Here is a 25,799-nt window from a genome sequence, read left to right as displayed (position 1 = left end):
TGGTCACCCCACAGTTCTTATTGGTCGGCGGCTTAAAATCTGTTTTTAGTTTCTTTCTATGCTTTAAAGGCAGTGCAGTCCGGTGTTTATAGTTTGCATTGGAGTAAGCAATTAATAAGCGTTTATGTACAGAGTCCCTCAATATTTGTATTTTCACGCCGCCCATGCTCAACAAGCTGACTTCGTATATACTATACTCTATTCGCTACTAGTTTATTTGTTCTTATCCAGTTAATATACTGAAATAAAAATTTTATTCTTGAACTTGCTCGTTAATTATTAATACCTCTAGCAGCATATTTATTTATTTCGGAAACTGGTAAGGAAATAGGGAGTATCCTTTTAGGAGCAGGAAATAGTACTTACAATGATTTCAATTCTGCTCAATTTGACTTTTTTCTTTTCTACCATTTGTTAGTTACATCAATATGTATATCAATATGTCACAGTAATAACTGCATATTTTTGGTATATTACCATATTTTGATGAATGTCAATCAAGTCAAAATGCAATATTTTGATGCTATCAATTAAATCATATCTCTGATTATGATACATACTCGGATACATATTAACAGCTTGCTATAGTATTGAGTTGGAAAATAATGTTTTTTCTTAAATATTAATGTTATTCTGGAACTAAAACAACAACTGGACTACTTCTTTTCGTTGTAAAAAATCAACATTCTACTTGAAACAACAAAACTTAAATTTGTTTAATAGTAAAAACAGTTTTTAAGATCGTTGTCGATTAAGTACTAAGCAATAATTATATCGTACCTTTGTACCATACGTGACGTCACTAATGCCTATATTTTTGAGTAATGTTCCACAACCCAATATCGCTAAGAAAAAAGGAAAAAGTGCTAAGCAAATGACGGTTGAAAAAAGTCGTACACACAGGTTTGTCTCTACAATCCAATCCAACAAAAATGATAAGAAAATGTTTGTCTGAACCTAATTAACTTCTATTTTCAGCTAGTTTTGATTTCTCTTTGATACTCAAAAGCCATAAAAAACCATATTGAAATAAATTGTTTTGGTATGAGACCCAACTACCTTGATCTGAAGTAGTACTTGTATTTGCTAATTCTATATTCTGCATTTTTATTTATTTGCCTTCATTTCTATTTGGTTACAACTTTCTTTCTAAGCTAACAGAATACACTACGAGAACACTATGAGCGACTTTCTCCCGTACTTTATTTTGCAATCTTCAAAAGTTTAAATAAAAGCCAGTTCAATAACATAAGAGAAACTCAAATTGTTCACTTAAGAGTTTACATATTAATCATATTTGGTAGGTATCCTGTAAGCATTATGCATGTTCTATTATTTTTTATGGAATGCATGTTTTATTATTTCATACCACTAACCACACACCTTAAAAGGCAAAATATTCTGTAAGTACAATGTCATAATGAATTTAAAAGACACATTATTGAGTCACTCATCAGTAACGGTTTTTTTTTCGTCCCATTTATTGGTGATATCAGAAAAAAAATATTTACCCCTAGAACAGTGTACTAAAAAAATACATCTTGTTATCTACTTTGAACAATAAATACGTGATGGTGTAGTAAATAAGCGTCTAAATAGTCAATAATTGCCTTTTATAACTGCCAAAGTGTACTGAGGACGTCCGGTCAACAAATAGAAAGAATGTTAACATAGCGGGAAGGAGCAAAAGAGACTAAAAGTGGTTGTTGCATATGGCGCCCGTAAATTTACGATTGGCACTGTCAGAAATCAGTGGCTTGGCTGTGAGGTCAAAATTATAACGTTTTTCTTTGTTGTACTTTCAAAAAAGTTTGCTGAGTATGATTTTTGTTTGATTATTTCCTTCATTGTACCAGCAGCCAATCAAATTCCGAGAACCGTTCTAGTTCCACCAATGGAAACCGTTTTATACTGATTAAATCCCTGGCTGCTAAAATTTAACAGTGATTAAACACCACCTACCTTTTTCGAATACGTTTTTTGAAGAAAATTTGATATTAAACGAAACGGGATTTAGCCAGTTATAAAATTTAAGTTATCTTCTTCAATATTAACAATTAATAAATCACTGTAACGTAGTTTTCATTAAATAATTACATAAATTAAAATATTTTGACGTATGATTGTCAATTTGAAATGTAAACAAAAATATACATGGCTGAACGAAAATCTGTCATCTGCTGGGGTGAGTTCAATATTATCATTAATTTCATCAGGTTTAGTTTAGTATTTGTGTTCTAACTATGGTGTTTTCTTGTTAATAAACTAAAATGTGGGTTTTCAGGAAATAATCTTGACATATACCCCTCGGCGTTCACGTTTTATCACGTAAAATGTGCATTGGTAGGTTTTTTGCAAAATTTTTCTTTTAGGCAAATGGTTTCGACTAAATAATTCTTTGGAAAAAATCGTCGAATTATTTAGTCTCAATCATTTTTCAAGCAAAATTTTGCAAAAAATCACCTATGCACAGTTTACCCGATAAAACTTGAACGTCTCGGGATATAACCTATGAATATAACAAAAAGGTTATCTAATTTTCTTGGTTAGTTGTTCCAAGAAGTAGGTACCTCTTCTTCACATTTTTATTATTATTTACATCAACTTTTCTATATTATAATAATTGTGCGATGTAGGTAGTCTAATAAGCAGCTGTGAAGTCCGATCAAAATTTTCATTAAAATGTTTTGAGCACAAAAAAATTACTTGCCAACGTGGCTTTTTGAGTCCTTTTCTCCTCTTTGCCCTTCAGAAAACTTCGAAAATACAGTAGTTGTTATTACTCTATTTATTCCATTTGAAAAACATGTTTTTAAATTTTAGTTTATTGTTAATTTGATTTCAAAAAAATCATTGAGAAAGAGGTTTGTGTATCTATAAACTTTCTGATATTGATCAAAAATCAAAGACGCTGGGATTGGTCATTTAAATACTAGGTTAAGAACCAGTTAAGTAATTAAAGGTAAGTAACACAAACAGGTAACACTTTCGTATCACTTTTTTAATTAGGTAGAGAGTTGTGTTGTTGCTTGATCAGTAAACGTCATAAAGGATTGGATGATTGGAATTTAGGACCATGAAGAGAAAATCCCAACCTGCCCGCCATCATTAAGGTCACTTTGTCCCGCTACCTTCTTTCAAGAATCTACTTAACTACCTCCACCTAAGTAAGTAACATTTTCTTATATTAGCTGAAAGCAAACAACTCTTAATTAAACTTGTAGGATATTCATCGCATTCTTTAAGTTAAGCTTTAGGCCTCAAAAGCGGTTTGTTTACACACTGCACTGCGTTTATTTACTTATTCTATACGGTACGAGTACCTACGACATTCATGCACAGGTGAAAAATCTACACTTACCTATGTTATATTCTTGACTGTCGGAGGCTGTCACACAGTATCCAAACACTAATATACACAACATCTGCGCCACAGGCATGCCTGCGACGTGTTTCGACATGGCTACGAACACTTTTTACGCGATTTTTCTATCAGAAAAACACGATTTATTCACGAATAAAAGGCCAAAAAGCCACGAACAACCACAGAGTCGATGCTCAACTCCCAGATTACCGATACCGACCGTTAGTTGGCGCAATGGTCGTCGCGGGCGCCACCAACGCCGGTCGATACTTTGATAGGAGGGGATTAATGCAACGTCGCCACAATGTCGGAAATGTTCTGTTCTTTCAGATATCTTTTACCATTGGCATTTAACTGGGCGTAAAATTCTTCAATTTTATAAATGATGGGTTGCGTAACTAATGTGGGAAGACTGGCTGAATATAAAGAAGCAATTTGAAAGATCGTAGAAATGTCATCTTTGAATTTGTTTTTAACACAGTTTCTAGACAGCTTATTTTCAGATAGAAATTTCTTATAAAGAAATGTCGGTAATTGCTTCCATTTTGAAGTACAGGAGATACGTTTTTGACATCATACGTTATTGTGTTGTTTTCGCAAAACCAGTATATTGCCACACTGTTTCAATGACATTTGATAGAGCAGGATACAGATATAATATATTTTGAATTTTTCTTACTATTTTCAACTAGTGATGGGCGTAACTTTACCGTGACCGGTCCTTTACCGGTAAGGTAAAGTAAAATTCAATGTGACCGGAAAATGTACCAACTTTTACCAGTAAAATTCCAATTTTACCAGTAAATTTACCGGTCCAATTGAAATTTGCTTGAAAGATATCAATTTCTTGTCATGGCAGTGGCGGCTCCTCAATAAGTGCACATGTGAACGTGCACTCCTAAATTTTGAGTCCAAAAATGCATGTTTTCATTATAAATCTTATAACGATTGAAATAATTTTCTATTAATATCAAGTATTAATCTTGGAAATAAATAAACTTTTATTAATAAATAAACGAAATCTGGACGAATTACGGATCACCGCCGCCACCGTACACCCTGTGTCGTGGTAAAATCAAGTGCACAGCTCATGGGTATAGTAAATCTGATTGATCGAACTTCCGCCGTCCGCCCCCTCTGTACCCCGCGACTGTCTAGAGTCAGTCGATGTTTTAAGCTGGCCCGTGTGCACAATCTAATTGTGCACTCGGGGTTTTTTCTTATCAGTCGCGTGTTATTTTTCTTCGCGACTTTTTAAAATGCCTCCAGTATTTCCTAACGTTAGTGTGCAATATTTGAAAACAATTACATATTTTAAAATTGTAGGAAGTTTGAGCGTGGTCTCAAAAAATGTTTCGCCTTTGCGAAATTTGCTTTGACAGCAACAATGTTGCTACTAGCATTAAAAATAGCGTTAAGTACGTTCGGGCCTTAACTGTGACGTCAAGAGCGCTTTGCCGCTGGGAAACTCGGGCAAACATTCCTTTACACAGTCTGGTCTGTCGAGTGTCAAATAAATTGTCCCACGTCTACGTTGTCAAGTTGTCAACTATCAAAACTTTAAACTGTCAGATTCATAACAATTAACTGTTTTAAAAATTCAAAAAATTCAATTTTTTTAACATCTTAGCTAAATTTTCTGTGTATATTAACATTAAGTTGTTTTTCTTTTCTTATTTAGTTTTGTACTATGTCGTTTTCACCTACTTTGAGTTTGGTAAGATTGCAGGAGTTAAAACAATGGCAGGGAAGCTTTGAGGATCTCTTGCAATCCAAAACAAAAGGACAAATTCAAGATGTTCAAAAAGATTTTGATGGTCCAGGCCCCTTTAGAACTTCCGGTTTTCTTGATAAAACTGCTACAAAAAAAACAGAAGAATGGGACACAATGAAAATAACCCCAGCAAAACCTTTTGCTCAATTACTGGAAGAAAAACTAGCTGAAGATCGCCCAATTACTGTTAAAGACAAACCAAAGAAGCCTTTTTTGAGGAAAGGGGATGGATTAGCTAGATTTAGGATGGCTCCTATTAAAAAAACAGGTAAGTTATTAACAGTGTTTATTATTCTAAAATGATCTTGTAACTGCATGAATGGCATTTGCTACATAGTCAGAGTTTTTGCTTCCGAGTGATGCTACAGCCATTCTTCCATCAGATGTTAAATATACACTATGCTCATCAGCAAGCCGAGCCACTTCTTCTTTAGTTAAACCTAAAATCATATAATGTTAACTCTTTAAAATATGTTTATCAAGATTACCTACCAGTGAAACTAAACATTCCAATTTGTTTAGTAACATGATCCCAGTTTCTGTGTGAACCTGCTTTCTTCAAGTTGTCAACCAATTCTTGACGAGCTCTTTTAATTCTGACTGCCATGCCTAGATTATTAAAACCAAGGATTTTATAAAGAACAAGTCATTGATCATAATGCACATTATGACTTAAAAGATACCTTCAGAAAGTTAAAATTTTAAAATAGTTGCCAAAGTATTTTGGTGTACACAATCAAGGTAATTTGAGGTATTATGAGGCACTTTGCCAGTATTACCAGCATTTTGAGGTATTTTTAAGGCATTTCATAGAATTTTGAGGCATTGACTGTATATTTTAAAATGTTTTGCTATATTTTAAAATAAAACTATAAATATAAAAAAATTGACTGCACATGTAAAATCTTAAGTTGAAACAATATTCATTATAAATTATTATAATAATTTACCAATTTTTCAACAATTAAACTAAATTTAGAGTATAACACTTTCCAGAGAAAACTTTGTAAGTATGCCTGAGCGATGGTGATCCTACTGGTTAGTCTATTTTTATACTGTGCTATAAGTTTGTAATAGGTAATCTGAAACATCCTGTAAAATGAATTTTAGGCCAAAATGTCTGAAATCGTGAAAGGCAACAGTAACACTACAAAAAATAGGTGTTGCTTTATCAGATGAATGAGCTAATACCAGAACAGAGATTCAAGTTTGAGACTGTCAAGCAGAATATAACCTGTTAGAACGGCTAAAGATGAGGAAAAATGAAATACTATTTTCCTTTCCTGTGCTGTTCTTCTGGTGTGTTTCTGTTGTGTTTTTTTTAACTTTATAAGAAAATTGTCTGAAGATGACACTTGGTTTTGTTTAAAAGCCTCCTTGAATCAAGCATCTGTTAAAAAAACTATTAGGGTAGTTCAGTGAAACCGTTTACTGTGCACACTTGGCATTACCCCCTAAAAAAAACTATTAACCTTTAACATCTTTAAGCCATTGACACTTCAATGGGTGTTCGTTTAGGATTAATGACACAATTCTTGCCCCTTGAGCTGGTGGATTAGAGTACAACGCCCTGATGACAATTTTCATTTGGGAATTTACTCGTTCAAGTTCTTCTTGTGAGCCTTAAATTACTGCTTATAAATACATTAGCAATAATTGCGCATCACAATCTTACTAGTAATTAAAGTGAGAGCTCCAACGCGTTCTCCATAAAGCCCCATGTTCTTGGAAAAGCTTTGAGCCAAAGCGATTTGATGGCCGTCTTCAATAAATTGCCTTACTGTCATAGCATCAGCGTCGGTGTCTCCACTGGCAAATCCTTACAAATTACTGTTAGGTCAGTTTCAGATATTTTGGGGACTAGGTTGTAATTCACTTACCCTGGTAAGCCATATCAAAGAAGACAAACAATTTTTTTTCCATGCACAAATGCGAAAGTTCGTGCCACTGCTCTATATTGGGATCTAGACCGGTGGGATTGTGGGCAACGGCATGGAACAAAATGATGGAGTTTTCGGGCATGTTGTTAATGTCTTCACACATCCCGCAAAAGTCAATATCAATGCATTGAGGATTATAGTATTTATATGGTTTCCACAGCAGTCCGGCATGCATCGAGATTTGTTTGTGGTTTCCCCAAGATGGATTTGGAATGTAAATTACCTATACAAAACTTGTCGAGAAATTAGTAAATTGTTAATTAATGTTAAAGCGTTCCTATTTGCTAAAATAACATTAAATTTTTTAAATTTATTTTTGGCAAATTGTTTTATGATTATTATATCATATGCACGGTGTTCCCGAATAAGAATCAGTCTGCAATAATTTAACCGCTCACTCTACGTCTAAAAATATTACAAAAATATTCTATATGAACATAGGTCCGATATTTGCTAGTACTATCATGGACTAGTGTGCACTGTTTTCGAGAAAATGGCCACCAAAAATCCACATTCAAAAATTAATAAAACCTAAAGTATTAAACCTAGGAAAATGACTTGTACATTCCTATCTTAATTTTTCTTAAACTAGGTCAAAATGCCTTTTGTGTGTCAGGTAATTTTTTTTGAGAAACTTTCAGTTGATTTTGAAAAATTTGGACACAATTCTGTGCTTCAAATTGGAATGATCAAATAGCTTATGAAAAACTAAGAGAGAAATGTGCAAGTCATTTTGTTCTCTTAAAGTTCAAAACAATAAGTTTTTGAAAAATTCTAAATGTGGACAGTTTTGATTTTTTGTGGTCATCTTTTTATAATCATTATTTTATGCCATCTGTACTTTCTAACTCATAGAGTTGAGTACAGATGTCACCAGATGTTGCACAACAACTAAAATAAAGGGTGTTAATTAAAATTATTTCAATTTAAAAATGCAATTTTAGGACGTCACAATTTTCTGCAACACTGTATAGTCCTGACTAATTTCAAAATGTGCCGAAACTAAAGAAAAAATGTTCTGCTGTTCAAATCGAATATTAAAAATACACAGGGTGTCTCAAGTTTTGAGCAAGAAAATGCAGCAGGTGACAAAGAAGAAAAAATCTTTATACAACAAACATTTGTTTAAATGCTTTGTTCTCGAGATACAGCCTATCAAAGTTAAGTAGTAAAAATTTTAGAAATGGCTTGAAATATTTGAATAAATTTAATTGTTTTTACATGTGCACCTTGAGTACATAAAGTCACACAGAAAATAGGACTGACTTCAGCTTCTGTGTGTAGTAGTAAAAAATAATGTCAAAAGAGAAAACAGTAAAAAACAAAAATCTTTCAATTAGCAACAATAGTTTTCATCACAGTTAAAATAAGTTTTAGAAATGTTTTGAATAATAACACAATTCTTTGCTTTTTACCTTACTTCCCGGGTAAAACATTGATAAAAATGTTGTTCCTAATCGAATTGCCCCAGTTCCTCCTAAAGCCTGTACGGTCAAGTTTAGACCATCTTTCAAAATACAAGAGTTTTCGCCCAGTGCAAGAAGTGCTGCTGCTTTATTAAATTCAGGCAAGCCTCCTTGTGGCAGATATTCATGGTCTAACTGTTTCTGAATCAGAATTTCTTCAGCCTTTCGAACACAGGGAAGCACGAAGGGTTTTCCTTAATTGTTTTAATGTTATCGGGTATGCATGTTGAACTTAAGGAAAAACATACCTTCATCAGTTCTGTATGCTCCTACACCCAGAAGAACTTTGTTGGGATTAGGGTCGGCTTTAAATTTCTCTGTGACCCCAAAAATTGGATCTGCAGGCCCAGTTTGTAGCCCTGCCCACCAAGATTTGCTTCTTTTAACTGTTGTATCAATTTTCCATTTTAAGTGACGCGTTTTATTGGACGCACGTTTAATTTGTTTTAACAGGGTCATCACAAAAAGTATATTATATTAATAAAAACTTTAGAATTGCTGAACTAAAATGTTTACATACCTAATTTGAATACTGACACTGTCAAATACCAGTAAAACCTTGACGGGTTCCAGATCCACCAAAACCGAAGGCCGAAACTACATCGAGGAAAGGTATTCTTAAAAAGACCAACCCTCAATATCACCGCGAAGTCGATCTCAGTCCTTTGGAAGTGCCGGATTTCGTAAAGACAGTCGGAACTTGGAAACAGGTGTTTGAAACAGCCGACCATCAATCTCCTCAACAAGGTCTTGAAGATTTTGAGAAAAACGAATCTATAGAGAATTACGAACAGTTTCGTCGTAGTTTAGGCTCTAGCGAACGTACTCATAATATCAACCAGGGCAAGAGTTGCAGCGGTCAGCATCAGAGTTTTGAACCACCAGTCAAATGGGATGATTTTCGCACCAATCAAAGGATATATTTTGATGACCAAAATCCATTAATATCCAATGATATTCCGTAAGTGTTCTAATAGATTTTGTAATTCAATGCTACAAGACAAAGGTTTTAGGGATAACCTTTCAGGTCTAGGATTTGGTAAACTGATTGAGCTTGCTGGGGATTTAACATTAGAAGACCTGAGATCAGAACGAGAGCTCAAGGTTTTTGAAACTTTGGAACAAAAAGTGGACAACAGCTCATTTTGTTCCACAAATACCAGCGTCCTCAATTTATTAGTCAGTACCCCGCAAAAGCTAAAACGATCTGTAGGACAGAATGAACCCATCATTGAAGGTATGCATAGAAAAACCTTAGAAATATCCTGTTTTTTTTTGCTTGCTGCATAATCCAAAAACAATATAAAATTTGATGGATACCAAAATGTTTCACTTGTGTCAATTTGTCAGGCAAATAAACATTATCTCCATAGGCTGCTTTCTGCTAAACAAAGAAATAATAATTGTAAAACTAATTTATTAGAACTTCAACAGCTGAGTTCTGCTGTGATTCAATAACTAGTTTACTACAGAGTGTTACAACATGGTGTAGGTAATTTTGTTATCCACAGATTACATATCAAAATTCAATCAAGTAAGTATTGTTAACTTCATCAACCTAACCACAATCATTAAATCTAGATGAGCCAACTGGTGTCAGCATTGTAGACGATTCTGTGATATCAAAATATATCCCTGACAACATCCAAGAAAAACTGCGTGAAGTGACCACTAAAACCAACGTTTTACAACAATTTCTTCTTAATCTCTACAACATGGAATCAGGTTTTGGTCTTTCTCCTTTTTTGTTCTGTTACATTATTGCAAATCGTTGCAGATACACATATTCCTAAGAAAACCGCTTCAACCAATACAAGCTTCTCAGACGAAAACACTCGATGGTCGTCAAAGTCATCTAGCGTCAGCAGTAGCTGCACAGAGCTAGATTCGTTGGACTGTCGAAATGTCAACTGTGAGAAAATTGATGTTGCTGTCAACACTAGTGTTAACTTCAGTTCCACTACACTGGATGAAACTGTCAAAGGATGCCAGGGTTGTGAAGATTTACGGTAAGTGTGTAATTGATACTCGATGCGAAATTACACAGTAACAATTTTAAGAACAAAGTATACTGAGTGGAAGGCTAAAGCGTCTGAACTGAAATCCAAAGCATCACAATATCAGCTAGAGGTGAAGCAATTTCAAAGTGAGCGTGATGCATTGAAAAATCAGTTGAAAGTAGCTGAAGACAAAGTCGAGAAGTTAGAGAATGAATTAGTGTCGGAGCGCAAAAAGTTCTTTAAAGAGCGCAACTATTTCGAATCGTACGGTTCCTAGTTTTTAGTAGTGATGAGCGATACCGTGATATTTAAATCACAACGTTAATTGTTACCGTTATATTTTGATATCAGTGATTTAATAGTGTGACGTGATCACGACATTCAGGCATTCACGATTTCGGCTACAAGAAATAAAGATCATCTTCCAGCCATAGCTCGATGTACGTGCTGTTAATAAGGCGCGATGTCGCTTGCGGCTCGTGTTAAGTCTTACGATGGTATTCGATAATCGACTTTATAGCAAAAACCGCGTTTTAGTAAGTCGCAACTTTGAGATGGGAACATGGAAAAATCAGAAAACTGTAATCGTAATCACGTTATTCACGTCACGCTTTTGCGATACTTTTGGTAGCAGTCGTGATCAGTGATTTCTAAATATCAGTGATTAAATCACAGTTCGTTATATTTCGCTCATCACTAGTTTTTAGGTTAAATTACGGCTAACCTCAAGCTGTTTTAGTTATGTCAAAGAAGCCCAGAAACGACCTTCCAAGAAAGATCGCGAAGAAATAAATGGTCTTAAGCAAGAGCTAGCTGACGTAAAAGAGTTGGTGAAGCTGAAAGACGCCAAGAATGGTGCAACGCAGGCTCGCTTACGCACCCAAATTAAGCAACAAGAAAAGGAGTTGACTGAGCTGAAGACAACATTGGAAAAGCTACAAAAGGAGAATGCCAAATTAACGTACTGGATTCCTTACATTTATTTTATGGATTTGTGGAGTCATTGTGTTGTAGTGCCAGTCAAAAGTTTAGTCGACGTCCTCAAGAGGTGAAGATGCTTCATGAGATTAACAAAAATCTAACGATGCTAGCGGAAAAAACATTGAAGAAGCAGCTAGATAAATCTGGTCATGGTGATATGGAAGATGGGGTTTGCATCGAGACGCAGACTTGTGACAGCAAGCCAGACAAATGCGATAAGGAAAACAAGAAGTCTGCTACCGTAGCTGGTAGGGTAAGTTATTGTTTTATGCAGTTTATCATTTATTTTACGTGACATTAAACCGTAGTTTTTTAGACTTTATGTAAAAAATGGCAGGTGTGTACTCTGAAGTTAAGTTAATTTATCTTATCAATTACTAAACTTAAAATGCTTTTTCATTATACTGCTCTGAAAACTCTCGGTTGATTTGAAGTCGAGAAAATGTACCTTTTCCGTGAAGCCGCTGGAAAGTGTCCATTTTTGGTGCCCGGTTTTGAACTGGTGGGTTTTCCCGTGCGCTGACAAATATAGTCCAACAATGTTTGATTGATTCTGGTGGACTGTATATAGGTAATTAGCTGGTTCCACTTCAATATGAAACTGCTTAGATGCACACAAAAACGGGCTTTACTTATAGATATTTTGCCATTAACATTTTAGAACTAAAAACAGGATTTACATTGCACCTTGACAATAATAAAAAACATTATTTTTACGCACACCTTTTTTCTCTTATTATAACTATAGTTGCACGTCATAACACAAGTAATTTTATTGCCAACCTAACTTGCCGGACAATAACATTGCACAGATTCGGAAATTTAATGTTGTCGTCTGTTTTCCGAATTTCTTGGTACCGAGCTATTCCGATCACCGATTACTAAAATTACTGATTGATTTTCCAGTTGGAGACAGTTTTCTGCGGCTATTTAAAATAGTTATTGGTCTATTTCCGTTTAAAACCAATATTTTGCAACATATTTTCAACGCAGAAATGGCTCTTCTTGTAAGTTTTAAAATTTTCTCCAATTTAGCCCAAAAATTCTTTTTGCAAAATTTCTCTTTCTACATGATAATTCTATAACAAAGTTGATGCTACTTTTTAGTACAAGTGGCAATGCTTCAACTATTTTATATTAATAGAGTGTTACTCATTATCTAAACACGCAAATTTTCAAAATAATCAATAACGAAATGGTAAAGAAACTTTTTCGGTATTTGTCGGATATCTTCGGATGTAACAGAATTGTTTTTGCAAATTATTTAGCAATAAAATGCGCAACTTTGCCTCCATTTGACTAAAGCTCTATCAACTACAGTTTCTGAGATAGCAATGCTGATACATCGAGTTTGTAACACCTTGTATATAATTTTTATCAGGTTAGTCAAAGGAGAAGTACTTCACCTAAGTTAAGCAAATTGTCTTCAGCGGATCACAACTTAGATGGTTTATCAGTAGAGCGACAATACGAAACTACTTTTGGATGTTTTGACAGAGAAAAAAATACTAGTGGGTCTAATAACATCGGTAAAAATTATTGTTTTAAGCTACAATATGCCTCTGTTCACCATGATGATTTTAACAGAGAAATCCGAAAAACATCTTCCTGATGGTTCAGTCGAAATAACCTACAGCAATGGCAATTTAAAAAATATCTCGGCAGATGGAAAACTGATTCTAATGAAATACTTTAATGGTGACGTTCGAGAAACTGACTTGAATACTCAGACAATTAAGTAAGAGGTGACACAGTGCACAAATCGAATTTTTTAATGAAGTTTTCAGATACCACTATGCTGCAGCAGACTCATGGCACATTCAGTATCCGGACGGCACTGAAGTGATGGAGTTTAAAGAGTACGGTTGAAACATTTTTGAGCGGGTATAAAATTTATTTATTTATAATTAACAGTGGACATAAATGTACCAAGAGGATAGACGGGAGCACCGAAGTGTCGTACCCGGATGGAACTCTAAAGACGATTAATGCAGACGGCACTGAAGAACAGATATTTCCAGACGGTCGAAAAACTATCAAAAATCACCAGGGAGAACATATTATCTTGTTACCGAATGGACAAAAGGAGATTCACACAGAGGAATATAAAGTAAGAAACTTTGTTTATTTATTCATTACCATATTGAGAATACGTTCAGTGATCTAATTCTTGGTAGATAAGCAGTTGGATGATGAAAGGAAAATACCATTTATGTGTTGAGCTTTCATTTAATGCATCTTTTCATCGCCTGACCCATTCGGCCATTTATATCGAATACCTTCTTTAAAGTTTAGACGTCAAACTCTTTTTCTATATATTTTTGATTGCCGAAAATGTAACAAATATGGGATGACTTAACAATGTAATAGACAGTACAAACGTCATCCTATTTTTTATTTATTATCCGTCATTCTCTGAAGTTGTAAAATGTTGTGGTTCGTTGTCCCAAAGAGACGCAAATCAAATATTAAAAAAACTGTACCTGATGCTAAAGTTTCATATATTACGTTAAGTAAAAACGTAGTGATACGTGTTTCGCTAAACTGCACATTATCAGACCTGTTATTAAATAGGGTGTCCAATCAATAATAGATACAAAATCCGTTAAATTAAGATAAAGTCTTCGTATAACTTTGAAAGTTATGTGTCTCATTTTTTGAAACCTTGAGAAAGTATTTATAGTTTTTTGATATGATTTGATGTGAATAAAAACAATATTCCAAAAAGTCAATTTTTTCCTAAATATCTCAAAAATGCAAACAAATATTTTGTTATCAAAAACGCCATCTTGTTCCTATGAAATTTCCTAATTTAACCGACAACTTTTTTATTACGGTTTTGGAGATCTCCATGCAGTACACACTTATCTTGGACACCCTGTATAATTTATTAACGTATTAGTTAATTTTCCTGTTGAAACAGAGGCGAGAATACCCTGATGGTACTACACGAACTCTACACAAAGACGGGACAGTCGAAACTGTGTACGCCAATGGCCGTGTTAGGTTGAAAGATGCTAGTGGAGCGCTAATTATGGATACTCATCAAACCTGAGCACTTTTTTTATTCAGTGAAGTGCAAACCGTAGCTTTATTTGTGATACTTCCTTGTTATGCTTTTATTAAGCACAGTATAGTTCATGATTTATTTATTTTCTAAAAAAAGAACTGGTTTTAATTATCTAAATGGAAATAAACTTATTGCAAACTGAATCGAAAAAAATTGTAGTCGTTTTATTGTTGGTGAACGAGAAATTCTGAAATGATGATCGAATAAACGGGATTGATTTTTTTCTATTTTAAGTCAGAAAAGCCAGAAACTAGCATAGTTTCCAAGCAAAAAGAATAATTATGGCCGTTTAGAACAACAGATTGTAATAACTTTCGTTAACTTAAAAAAAATTACTACCATCTACAGGGTAATTCAAATTCGACCCTCACCATTGGGATCTCAGAAACCATAAGAGATACGAGAAAGTTTAAATTGGGACAAAGTTGCTCAATATAAAGTTAAACCAAATACCGTTTTAAAAATTTCGATTTTCCTAGTACTACCAAAGATATCCGAAAAAAACTGAAATTTTGATTTTTTATTTGTATTTATTTATGACTTAATATAAGCCATCTTGAAGGCGGCCATAAGAATTTACAAAGTTATCATCCATATCTCGGAAACCAATAACGATAGATTTTTTCTAATTACGTCATCGTGTTCTACGTAAAAAAGTGCCTTAATGATGTCTTAGTTTCAAAACTCTCTTTGACTTTGTTAAAGAGTGTTTAAAATGCAGCCTCTGACGTTTTCCCAATTTTCCGGAAAACGGAAAAAGATGATTTAATTTGGAAACCGGAAATAAGTTTTACATAAAATTCTCTAAAACTTTCTCTAAAGTTTTCGAGACCCCAATACATGCATCACCAATTTGGACCACACTGTATAGTATTCTGCTTGCGGCTAGTGGCTAATGGCTATTATGCACTCAATATATTACAACACACGCCTTCGACTCGTGTGACAAACTTCATCTTCGTGAGTAATAACATCATTACATGCTCGTTTTCATTCATTAATTTTCAAAGCTTTATTTTTCATAGTTACCAAGATATGGCCGATGACTTATTCTGTTAGTGGAACGGTAACGTTGATAGATTTAAATTAAACTGAATATTTATAGAAAAACTAAAATTCCGTTACTACAATCTAATCCGAAAACACACTGCTGTCCCATTTAATTTTATCGTCACGACATTATCGGAGATAATAACAACTTTAGCGTCCTATTGCAACAATAATATAAGGTAGGTACTTTTAAATTTAAATTCTGCCCGATAAAGCCAAAAGCCAAATTGAGTATTTACATACAGAAGGAAACAGCATACATATATAAAACCTACTTTTCAAGAATGATTTTTTACTTAATCTAACATGTTGTTCGTGGGGCGTATGTGTAACAATTTTTTAGTGGAAATAATTTTAATAGTTTTACTGGTGCGGTTGATTGTTACTTTACCTATTAACGACGATGAAAACGAAGCTTTAATGCCAGATCTGTCGTATCTTGGGGACAGAGTATTTCGGTAAGAAACTGAATTATTGTATGGTTCTTTTTTGAAACTGCTATGGTAAATTTAGTGAACCGAGCAAGGAAACTGGCAAATTGGTAGAAAACTGGAATGAAAGTTCAGAACTAAACCCCGAAGAGTTAGGGGAATATGCAGAGGGAGACATCGTACACCCTAAGCGAACACGGAACGGTTTAATTGGAGAAACATACAGGTAGGCGGACGTACGTTGAAATAACTTACATACACCCTCTAGTTTTCAAACATCCCTAGATGGCCCAATGGAGAAATTCCTTATTCAATCGATGGTTATTTTGACGCTGATAGTTTAGGTGCTATTAAACGGGCAATGAATCTGTATCATAAATATACATGTCTCAAGTAAGTATTACTATTATTGTACTGGCTTGGTTTCCTTGTATACATTATACAAGGAAACAAGCCGTATATACAGGTTGTCCGGAAGTAATATTGAAATATTTCGGAAGGTGATTCTAAGGATTAAAATAAGAAAAAAGTTAATAGGAAAAACCATTTCGGACTACACGTCCTGAATGAACGATACTTTTTATTATCAGACTCTGAATAGTTATTTACCTAACTAGTGCGGAAAGTGGTACTTTCCCGCACGAGACTGCAGTTGCCCTGCAAAGCGGAGTTTGGGCAAGCAGTTAAAGGACGGGAAATACGCTTTCCGCATGGGTTAGGTACAAAATTTTTCCTACGAGTATCAATTTTCATTAAATTGAACGAAAATGTATAGTAAAATTACTAAAATAAAAGCCTCTGTTTGCAAAGATGATTAAAAGTGTATTCTTAATTGAGAAATCAAATATACATTATGGTTTTTTGATTGAAATGTTTTTGAAAAACCAAGTGAGTGCGGAAAAGTAACTTTAATTTAAATATGTTATTAGGAAAATACGTTGACATTGATAGACAAGATAGTTATTGTTGTTATAAAATTCATGCAGGTTGTTGTCGTATTGTGACATTTTATGTCATAATCCAATATGAATTTTATAAATTTAGTGCAAACCGTTAAAAAAAAATACTGAAGTAAACTAAACTCTTTTGAAGAATTCTAGCCTCCTTAAGAAGCATTTTTGTCGTTGTAAAGTTTTTGTCCTATTTTACTCCCAAGAATCACCTTTCGGAATATCTCAATGTTATTTCTAGACATTCTTTGGACCGAACGACTTTTCTGAAAGCTTTTTAGTACTCAAACTCATCAGGATGATTTTATTGTTTTTTTTTTACTTGGTCAAGTCGAAGCGAATAATGGGGCTTGATTTAATGGATTTTGACTGACGGGAAAATCTTTAACATTAGTTCGTAAATCAAAAGGTTTCGAAAACGCACGGCAGCAGACACAGACTACCTTTCCATAGTTAACACTAATACTGGATGCTGGTCTAGTGTGGGTCGTATCGGCGGTAAACAAGAATTAAACCTTCAAAGTCCTTCATGCACCTCAAGGGTAGGTACACCACTACACGAGCTGATGCACGCCGCTGGCTTCCTACATGAACAAAATCGAGCAGAACGTGACGATTTCGTTTCCATAGCTTGGCAGAATATCAAAAGAGGTTTGTTTCACTGATGTCTTCGAACTAGTTCTAATCTAAATGATTTACATGGATTGAAAACTGCTTCAGGTCACGAAAATAACTTTGATAAAGCTGATGAGCAGAAGACCACAGGTTTCGGTGTGCCCTATGATTTCCGATCAGTTATGCACTACTCAAATATGGCGTTTTCTGCTAATGGGCGTCCCACAATAATACCCAAGGTTGATTTTTTACATACATAAATATACTTTATCTACGTCTGTTTTTGAGTAGGATGGATCCAAAATAGAGAAAATGGGACAACGGAAGGGATTTAGCAAGGGTGACTTAACCAAAATCAACCAAATGTACAACTGTCCCGAGAAGACTTTAGAAGTTACGAATAGTACTACAACGTCGCCACAGAAAGGACAGGGGACGACCTCCGAGAATTCTAATCCGCTGGTAAATGTTGCTCAAGGTATTCTAGGATTGATATTTCACCGGTAATTTTAAAGTACATAATAACAGCTAGTAATTAAATAAGTAAATCAAACAATTTCAAGTTTATTGTTATCTGAGATGCCTTTAGAATACCTTTAGAAAACTGAACTTTTAAAATCCGCCAAATAAATTCGTATAGACAAAGAAGCTTCTATATTAATACAGGGTGGTGTACCACCCATTGTACTACAGTGTATACACCCTGTATACAATCTGTCAAGCTTTGAAACTTTTTTTTTTCATGAACAACATTCCACAAGCCCATTCACTGTAGGGTATCGGGTACTAAAAGTTTGGTAATCAATTTTTTTTATTTCACATATCATCAAAACAAAAATCAAGCGAAGTTTTACCTTTTTCGTAATATATAGTATAGTATGAGGTAGAAATAACATTGCCGGATCAAATAATAAACTCAGTACAAAACAGTCGGTTCAGTATTGTATTTTTTGAACTTGGGTTTTCCATTGAAGCATTTAAAATTAAAATAAATTAAATAAATAAAATACGTTAATTGACAAACCTATGACAATAAAACAATTTTTACCACTTACAAACTTTTTGAACAATATTTGTATAGAAAACAACAAAGTCGGTAATTCATAATTAAAATTCTCCTGAATTTCAGTTTAAATGTCAACAATTTTAAAACACTGACCTAACTATTAAGCAAACTTAAAAAACGTGACCAGAATTAAAATGTTAGGTGAACAACAAAGTACAAACAACCCTGTTTTCCGGACCACTGGTATAACAAAAAACAAAAAGCAACAAATGTCCGTTTTAAAAAACGGTACGTTCGCTACCACCGTATTTACCTCAAACTTAAGAAAGATAGAAGACACACACAAACACGCAAGAAACTACTCGACATAGACCAAGCAGCTCGCTCCGTATACGCTGCCCAACGTGAATAAAACGGGCACCTCTAGGAAAACAACGGACGCAGTTTCATCATCTCTTTTCAAGATACTCGTTTTTATCTTAAATCGACCTTTAGGATGGACACGACCAAGCTCGTGGCGAGCCAAAAATTGTGGCTTGGGCTCAAAATGGAGCTGAAAGAAGCTGGTCAGTTCAGGGCGTCATAAGTCGGGAAATCTGCAAGTTAAAATTTAAATATTGAAAAAACTTTAATATTTAGTCACAGGGTGCAGTTCATCTAAAATATTTTCATTATCTACTTGTTGCGGATTAACCGTAAGTAGATACCAACTCGCTAATTTTAAATAAAATACCCTGTATACTGTTTCTTTTTTGGATTCTACAACAAATTATAGACATATTTCATGTATAATGATAAGTTTTAGTTTTAAACTGCCCAACTTGCCTAATGCCCTAGTTTAACCTACCTTTCACCTCTTGAAGTAGTCGAAATCCCCATAATAAACTATGAAAAACAGATAATTGGTACTTGTATCCTCATCTAATTTAAGCAAAGAAAATCTGACATTTGGAAAGAATTGGTCACGTGTTTTTACTCACAAACGTATACAGGGTGGTCCAGTGTTAAATGTCAATAATTCACCTATTCACTATGTCACCGTCCCGACTTGAAGACTAACTTAACAATTTTTTTACTTTGCTTTTCATTTTCTTAGAACCCTGGACTACTTTTAGTGCTTTAAAACTGCTTTCAGCTTGGAAAATCGTCGACTTCCAAGACTATATTCACAAAGTTTTTGACTTATCAAGTCTGAAAGCCAGTTTGTATACTGTCCAGAGTCTTGAACATGTCATTTCAAGCTTCGTTACTAGTAAATTGACTTCTACCCTCATCGGTGCAAAAATTTGAAGCATTTCTAAGAAATTTGAAATGTGTTTAGTGCTTTAAGTGTGAAAAATCGTTTCTAGCCTTAAAAGTCAACTTTTAGACTATTTTTAGTTATAATGAGTTTTATGGGAAATAATCTTTGTCTTGATTTCTAGACTTAGTACTTGAAATCCACTTTCAGACACTCATCAATGGATTGCAGTCTGAAAATACGAATTTTAAGACGATTCCCAGTAGTAAATAACAAGTTTTTAGACTATTCAGTACAAATTTTGACTCTCACAAGTCTTGTTCAGTTTTACACTACCTATAGCCTAAAAGATTAAACACCAGTAATAATTAGTCCAAAATCTCTAATTTGAATCCCTTTGAACCATTTAAAGTAAAAGATACGATAACCCAAGTAAGCATTTCTGAATAATGTGAGCGTAGAAAATAGAGCGGGAAAATGAAGACCATCCCCCTATATCGACGCGGCTAAATAATTTTGACAAATGTCATTCACATCGCATAACTAGTATTCATTTCATAAGTACTTGACAGACAGAAAAAACGATTTTTTTTAAACTGATGAATTGTGGAGGACTGTATCTTCCTTAGGAAGTGTACTTTATGAAAATGACATAATTAATGTCAATTTATATTTTGATGGGCTTTCGAATGGTTAATTATTGACACCTAAAACTGGACCACACTGTATTAAATAATTAAAGGCTCAATTACCTTGATGGATCCTCTTGATACGTCGGGGGCACCTCAAATATAGTCGGCTGTATGTCACTTCGAAATTCAAACTCTTGGAATGTGATTTTTGCTGTTACTGTTGGCAGGATGGGCAGCTCGATTTTAACCGGAAACCCGGATGGCAGTTTAGTGTTGATAAAATCTCGGAGTTTGGAGAAGTGCTTGAAAGGAGCAATTACCTCTAGGACGTTAAGCAGCATCTCCACTGATAAAGGAAAGTCATTGCTCTGAAAATGTACTATTGTTGATTCCATTAACGACAAAATAAGATGACTAACATACCATAGCAACGGTAGCTTTAAAGTTTTTTGATGATTCTTTATAGACTAGGTCTCTCCCTAACCGAGGATAGTTATTGACTTCAGCGTTGATGTATTCCTCCCAAGATATGTTCTTGTCTGGAGGCGGAGTTAGACTAGTTCGTCGCACGTTCTAACACATTTTAAATTACCTGTACAGTTATCTTACAGCACATTATCATATTACTTACCTCATTATAAACATTGTAAGTGCCTTTAGTAAAGTGCTGCAAAAGGGCTTTATTTTTTTCCAAATCATCGGACGATAAGTGCTCTCGCCGTTTTCGACTTTCTAAGGTTAGTCCATGCACCGTATATAACTCAGCGTCATATTGCCCAGATACCAACTCCTATTTAAATAACAAACCAATCTAAAGAAACGTAAATACATATATAAAGGTGTGCAAATTCCAGAAATATCCATAAGAAATCAACAGTAAAAAGGAAAATCTGTCTATGATGCAAATTGCGTTAATCCATTTTTGGCCAAAACAAAGGTGTTAGTCTACCTGGTAACAAACTCACAATCTGACAGTGGCGTGAATCTGAAGGTTTACGCCATAATTCCATTAAACCAATGATTTATTTTCATCTAAATTAAAAATTGAAAATTTGTCATGGCCATTTTTGGAGTTTGTATGGAAACGACACACTGCAAACTAATGCTTTCGGTAAAGATGAAACAAAACTTCACAAGTGAAACATAAAATCCGTACTTGGCTGTAAAAATGCCAGCGAGGCGTTGTTAAACTGTATTAAACCAAAGTTTATTAAACGTTCAAATATGCTGAGAACTCTTAAGAAACGACCAATAAATCCTACTTCAGCAAAAGAACAACTTAAGAAAATTTGTTGCAGCATGAGTACGCACATTGAACTTAACCATAAATATTTTGGAAATATCAAGTTAGCATCTCTAGTTAGAGGTATAATAATGTTACACTTTAACAGCTATCAAAAGATTTTAAATTCCGAAAAGAAAATTACGCAAAGTGTGTTGCAATATCTCAAAAACAATAAGCATGATCACTAATTTATAGCATTATAGCCAGATATGAATTCAAACTTAGAATGTCTCTATCGTTTTCCATTTAATCATCTTTAATCTGTACTGTTCTCGCGGACTGAGTTTACCCGTGCGTCATCCCCCTGTGATTTAGAAGTAGACATGCATTATTGACTTCATCCTTGTCTATTGTTCACTTTCAGAAAGGGTAAATATCGAAGTGAATGTCTTCCAAAAAAAAACATTTAATGATTAGCGCTTTATTTCAGTCATTGTCAGTTTGAAAACCATCGAAATTTATTTGATTTGTTTACTATTAATTCTTTTCCGTTTCTTTGTGTTGTTAATCATTTATAAAGTTTTTATTTACCACACCACCACAGTTCTTTTAAGAGCTATTGTTTCTACGATTTTAACATTCTGTAAGTACTTTCATAATATTATTATTAATATTTTTATTTTTTTTATGTCGGCTGTCACGATCTAACCAAAATTGGCACAATTACTAACCTGTTTTGAAAAAAAGTGGGAGTGTCTATTATGGTTCTTATTTAGCCATTTGGTTTTTCGTAAATTCGGAATTACTTCCTATTACAGTATTTTTTTAGAAAATGCCTGGAAAATAGGGGTAAACTCACTCCGTGAGACCAGTAACTACTATAGTTTTCGAGATCACAATATAGGAAATCAAATTTATGACACACTGTATACACTAAATTAGATGCTTCAGATTGGTGGTAATTATTTGGTAATCTAACAAAATTTCCTATTTTTAAACATTTTAAGTTTTCTGTCGACATCCGTTTCAAATGGTATTAACTGGCTCGCATATTGTAAATAGGAAATATTGAGCAAAAATCAAAATACCAACAAACGGCAGTAATGAGTGAGCAGATAACTTTGTTAATGTCAGTTGAGAAGGGGACTCTTTTCCACACTAAATTGTCAAAGGCATATTAATTGATTTTTTTATAATTAAGCGTATGTAGATGCAATACTTTTTTACATAATAGATCAAAGTACAAAACACCGTCACTTACTTTGCGGTCCTCCCTAAATATCCAGCCACTTTGAGCGCGTGTAAAAGAAATTTTCTTTGTCGAGATCTGCGCTGCTAGAATATCAGTGGACATCAACAAGTTAACCTCATCTTCAATTTCCATTTCATTTTCCTTTGCATAAATTCAAGTTACAAAATTAAAAATGGTTTTTCCACGCTTACTTACCTCATATCTAACTCGCTGATATAACTGCCCCACATTATCCATTACGGTAAGACTCTCAGTGGGGTCCACATCCCCTCTAAATATAAATGATATATCTCCTCGCTCCCATCGCATATCTGAGAAATCCACCAAAGTGGTATCCAACCTTATATTTGAGCCTCTCTTGTAGATTTTACAGACATCTGACGGTAATATCCTAGACACTAACGGGACTGCAAACTTTTTTTTAATATAAACACTTAAAAAGCATTGTTTAATGGCATACCCCAGCTTTGAAAATCCCACTTTAACTCCATGTAAAAGTTGTCTATTTTGTTTAGAGCTACTACTAAATTGGGACGCCTGTGTTCCATTTGCTCTTTCGATTGCTGACGGAATTTTCTCACCAAAGATACAACTAAAATTAGATTATGTAAATTAAGGATTGCAAAATAAATGTGTCACCACCAAAATGACAATTTTAAAATAACTTATGTAAAAATAGTATACCATATGAAGGGCTTAATATGAAACAATGACAAGCCACAAAAAAGTAAAAAATGAGATATTTAACTTCGATTGTTACAAATCATACAGGGTGGTCCAGTTTTAAATGTCAATAGTTCACCATTAGATAGCCCAACAAAAAATAAGTGGAAATATATTTCCTAAGTAAAATACAGCTTTCAAACGTCAGTTTTAAAAATCGGTTTTTTTGTCATAACTGTCAGACCATTGGAGCAATGATTTGGAATTAACTTATGAAATTAATAGGCATTATGGTCGCATTTGTTTTCACACTCCATGGAGCTAGCAGAACTTTTTTGACGTCACGATGACGTAATTTGGAAAAACCATAATTTGACCAACTGTCAAATTACGTCATTGTGACGTCAAAAACGCTCTGCTCGCTCCATGGAATTTGAAAACGAATGCGCCCTATGTAATGTTAATGACGTTTGTCAAAACTTTTCAATGGCGTAGTTGCATTATTTTCTATGTCACAGGATATTTTTAAAAAAATAGAGAGATGAAGTGAGTAAGAACGTAAACGTGGCAGTTTTACGTTAACGTTAAGTATTACACGTTTGCATAAGTTTCTGCCTGATGTAAAACCACAGTTGAAGTAACGAGTATAACCAAGATTCCCACGGTTGAGCTCGTAAAATGTACACCCTGTATATGAATGCAAAAGGTTTTTTGACAAAATTTTTATTTAATTCATATGGTTATACTGATGACAGCATTAAGTGCTCAACTGAGACACATTTTAGTCACTTACTTGTGGGGCGATGGCCATAACTGACAGCTTCTGCTAGAACAGTCCATCCTAAACCATTTTTTACTTTGACAGGTGCATCATGGTTCAGAAGAAGTTGCACACATTCTACACATCAGAATAAATATTTTGTTCATTTACATGCAGCAGTGAGATCAGGGAGAGATTACTATATCAGAATGGTTAGATAGTCTGGTAATCTCAAGTAAACCCTGATAAGACAGTTCTAGAACTCTAAACCATAAATTACCTTTTCTGCCAAGCATAACAGCAAGATGTAGGGCGGTATTTCCTGTAACAAATGGTTTAAAAAATTACAAAGAATTTTCAAATCTAAGATGATTAGAAGCATGTGTCAACTTTGCAGTAAAGAATGTTACAAACAAGAATTAAATAATGATAATAAAATAAGTTATATTAAGAAAGAGAGTACAGAAATCAATTAAAAACAAGAAGATGTACCTGAACAATTGGAGGTATTGTTATTATAACATGAGAAAGATAAAGTACAAAAAATAAAATAATTATGCTTTACCATGTTTGTCTTTAGCTGCTACATCGTACTTCCTCAAATATTGTGATAACTTTTTTAAATCGTTTTCAAAAACTGCTTTGTGTACAGGATAATCGGCCTCCTCCTCCATTTTTGGCACTATCAACAATCAACAAACAACTGGAACTGAAACAACAGAACACTGTCATGTGCAGTGTCAATAAATGTCAATAGTGTCAACTGTCGGCCGATTCCTCTACTACTAGTAATGTCGTATCCAATGAATAAAAAAATATAGCAGGAAGGAGCAATAGCAATCAAAGAGGAGGACAAAAATCGTTCAGTATGGCGGCCGTAAACTGTTAGAAAATCAGTGACGATAACCAATCTGCTGTTGCCCACTATTCACAAATCCAACAAATCTTTGCGGTTTTTAGCTAACTTCACATACCACCAAATATAAACAAAACTGTTTTACGACTAACTTCAGAAGTTTCATTCAATTGCGCAGTAGGCAAATGTGGGGGACAAAGATGGCGACTTCCGTCTCGGTCGCTTAATGCACAAACGGGGTATTTGCTACCTCCTGATACTTGTTCTTTTTGCTTGAAGGGTGTGACACAACGAGGATATAATACTTATTATATAATATAATACTTATTATATCCTCGTTGGTGTGACAATACGAGCTTACGTTACGAGCGTCATTTCATTTTTGTTACCCAGCTCGCGCAAACAGTCTGAATTCCAACGAAAATCTGCGTTCCTCTTCCTCCCCGCTACAACCGTTTTTTAAGTCAACATAAGAATCTGGCCAAACATCCCTTATCAAATGATCATCCATCCTCAACCTTCTC

At 34.3% G+C, this 25,799-nt stretch overlaps 5 protein-coding genes across 10 annotated transcripts in view; 2 read left to right on the top strand and 3 right to left on the bottom strand.

The window, feature by feature from the left end:
* Cals (calsyntenin 1) overlaps window positions 1-3,593 on the bottom strand; it is a 71,518-nt gene extending 67,925 nt beyond the window's left edge. Inside the window, exon 1 of one of the 2 annotated variants that reach the window (XM_081974642.1) lies at window positions 3,362-3,593. In XM_081974642.1, the coding sequence (XP_081830768.1) occupies window positions 3,362-3,461 (100 nt within the window). In that variant the 5' untranslated portion in view covers window positions 3,462-3,593. The remainder of the gene's footprint in view (window positions 1-3,361) is intronic. The other variant, XM_081974643.1, reaches the window with a different exon arrangement.
* A 1,324-nt stretch (window positions 3,594-4,917) lies between these two features.
* Window positions 4,918-14,748, top strand: Sas-4 (spindle assembly abnormal 4). Of its 3 annotated transcripts, XM_081976239.1 has the most exons (14): window positions 4,920-5,406; window positions 9,118-9,291; window positions 9,355-9,505; window positions 9,558-9,781; window positions 10,126-10,269; window positions 10,322-10,553; window positions 10,605-10,808; window positions 11,284-11,505; window positions 11,559-11,778; window positions 12,907-13,054; window positions 13,113-13,263; window positions 13,313-13,384; window positions 13,440-13,635; window positions 14,449-14,748. In XM_081976239.1, the coding sequence occupies exons 1-14, from the start codon at window positions 5,055-5,057 to the stop codon at window positions 14,578-14,580; spliced, it is 2,622 nt and encodes an 873-aa protein (XP_081832365.1). In that variant the 5' UTR covers window positions 4,920-5,054; the 3' UTR covers window positions 14,581-14,748. The 3 variants fall into 3 exon arrangements, with proteins under 3 accessions (XP_081832364.1, XP_081832365.1, XP_081832363.1); XM_081976238.1 differs by lacking the exon at window positions 14,449-14,748 and adding an exon at window positions 13,703-13,910 and having other exon boundaries at window positions 4,918-5,406; window positions 9,118-9,505; XM_081976237.1 differs by having other exon boundaries at window positions 9,118-9,505.
* On the bottom strand, window positions 5,408-9,088 carry LOC145726928 (aspartate aminotransferase, mitochondrial-like). 2 transcript variants are annotated; one of them, XM_081976245.1, is made up of 7 exons: window positions 8,793-9,088; window positions 8,494-8,738; window positions 7,019-7,301; window positions 6,814-6,957; window positions 6,611-6,760; window positions 5,631-5,747; window positions 5,408-5,578 (listed from the first exon to the last, which is right to left on the bottom strand). In XM_081976245.1, the coding sequence occupies exons 1-7, from the start codon at window positions 9,001-9,003 to the stop codon at window positions 5,433-5,435; spliced, it is 1,296 nt and encodes a 431-aa protein (XP_081832371.1). In that variant the 5' UTR covers window positions 9,004-9,088; the 3' UTR covers window positions 5,408-5,432. The 2 variants fall into 2 exon arrangements, with proteins under 2 accessions (XP_081832371.1, XP_081832372.1); XM_081976246.1 differs by lacking the exon at window positions 6,611-6,760.
* Window positions 14,749-15,126: 378 nt separating the features above from the next.
* Window positions 15,127-18,197, top strand: LOC145726930 (zinc metalloproteinase nas-4-like). 2 transcript variants are annotated; one of them, XM_081976253.1, is made up of 7 exons: window positions 15,127-15,824; window positions 16,007-16,103; window positions 16,159-16,302; window positions 16,362-16,469; window positions 17,436-17,677; window positions 17,747-17,880; window positions 17,933-18,197. In XM_081976253.1, exons 2-7 carry the CDS (start codon window positions 16,066-16,068, stop codon window positions 18,146-18,148), a joined length of 882 nt encoding a protein of 293 aa, XP_081832379.1. In that variant the 5' UTR covers window positions 15,127-15,824; window positions 16,007-16,065; the 3' UTR covers window positions 18,149-18,197. The 2 variants fall into 2 exon arrangements, with proteins under 2 accessions (XP_081832379.1, XP_081832378.1); XM_081976252.1 differs by lacking the exon at window positions 15,127-15,824 and having other exon boundaries at window positions 15,856-16,103.
* Window positions 18,198-18,570: 373 nt separating this feature from the next.
* LOC145726926 (ankyrin repeat domain-containing protein 13C) lies at window positions 18,571-25,143 on the bottom strand. The gene is made up of 10 exons (XM_081976241.1): window positions 24,985-25,143; window positions 24,700-24,741; window positions 24,453-24,557; window positions 23,457-23,588; window positions 23,192-23,403; window positions 23,006-23,137; window positions 21,151-21,309; window positions 20,943-21,092; window positions 20,640-20,887; window positions 18,571-19,243 (listed from the first exon to the last, which is right to left on the bottom strand). Exons 1-10 carry the CDS (start codon window positions 25,091-25,093, stop codon window positions 19,228-19,230), a joined length of 1,305 nt encoding a protein of 434 aa, XP_081832367.1. The 5' UTR covers window positions 25,094-25,143; the 3' UTR covers window positions 18,571-19,227.
* Window positions 25,144-25,799: the final 656 nt, after the last annotated feature.

This window comes from Ips typographus, linkage group LG3 (assembly GCF_016097725.1).
Source record: "Ips typographus isolate SLU linkage group LG3, UJ_Ityp_2.0, whole genome shotgun sequence".
Taxonomy (NCBI): Eukaryota; Metazoa; Arthropoda; class Insecta; order Coleoptera; family Curculionidae; genus Ips; species Ips typographus.
Note: the sequence above shows the minus strand (reverse complement) of the source record. Positions and strands in the feature narration are given on the sequence as shown.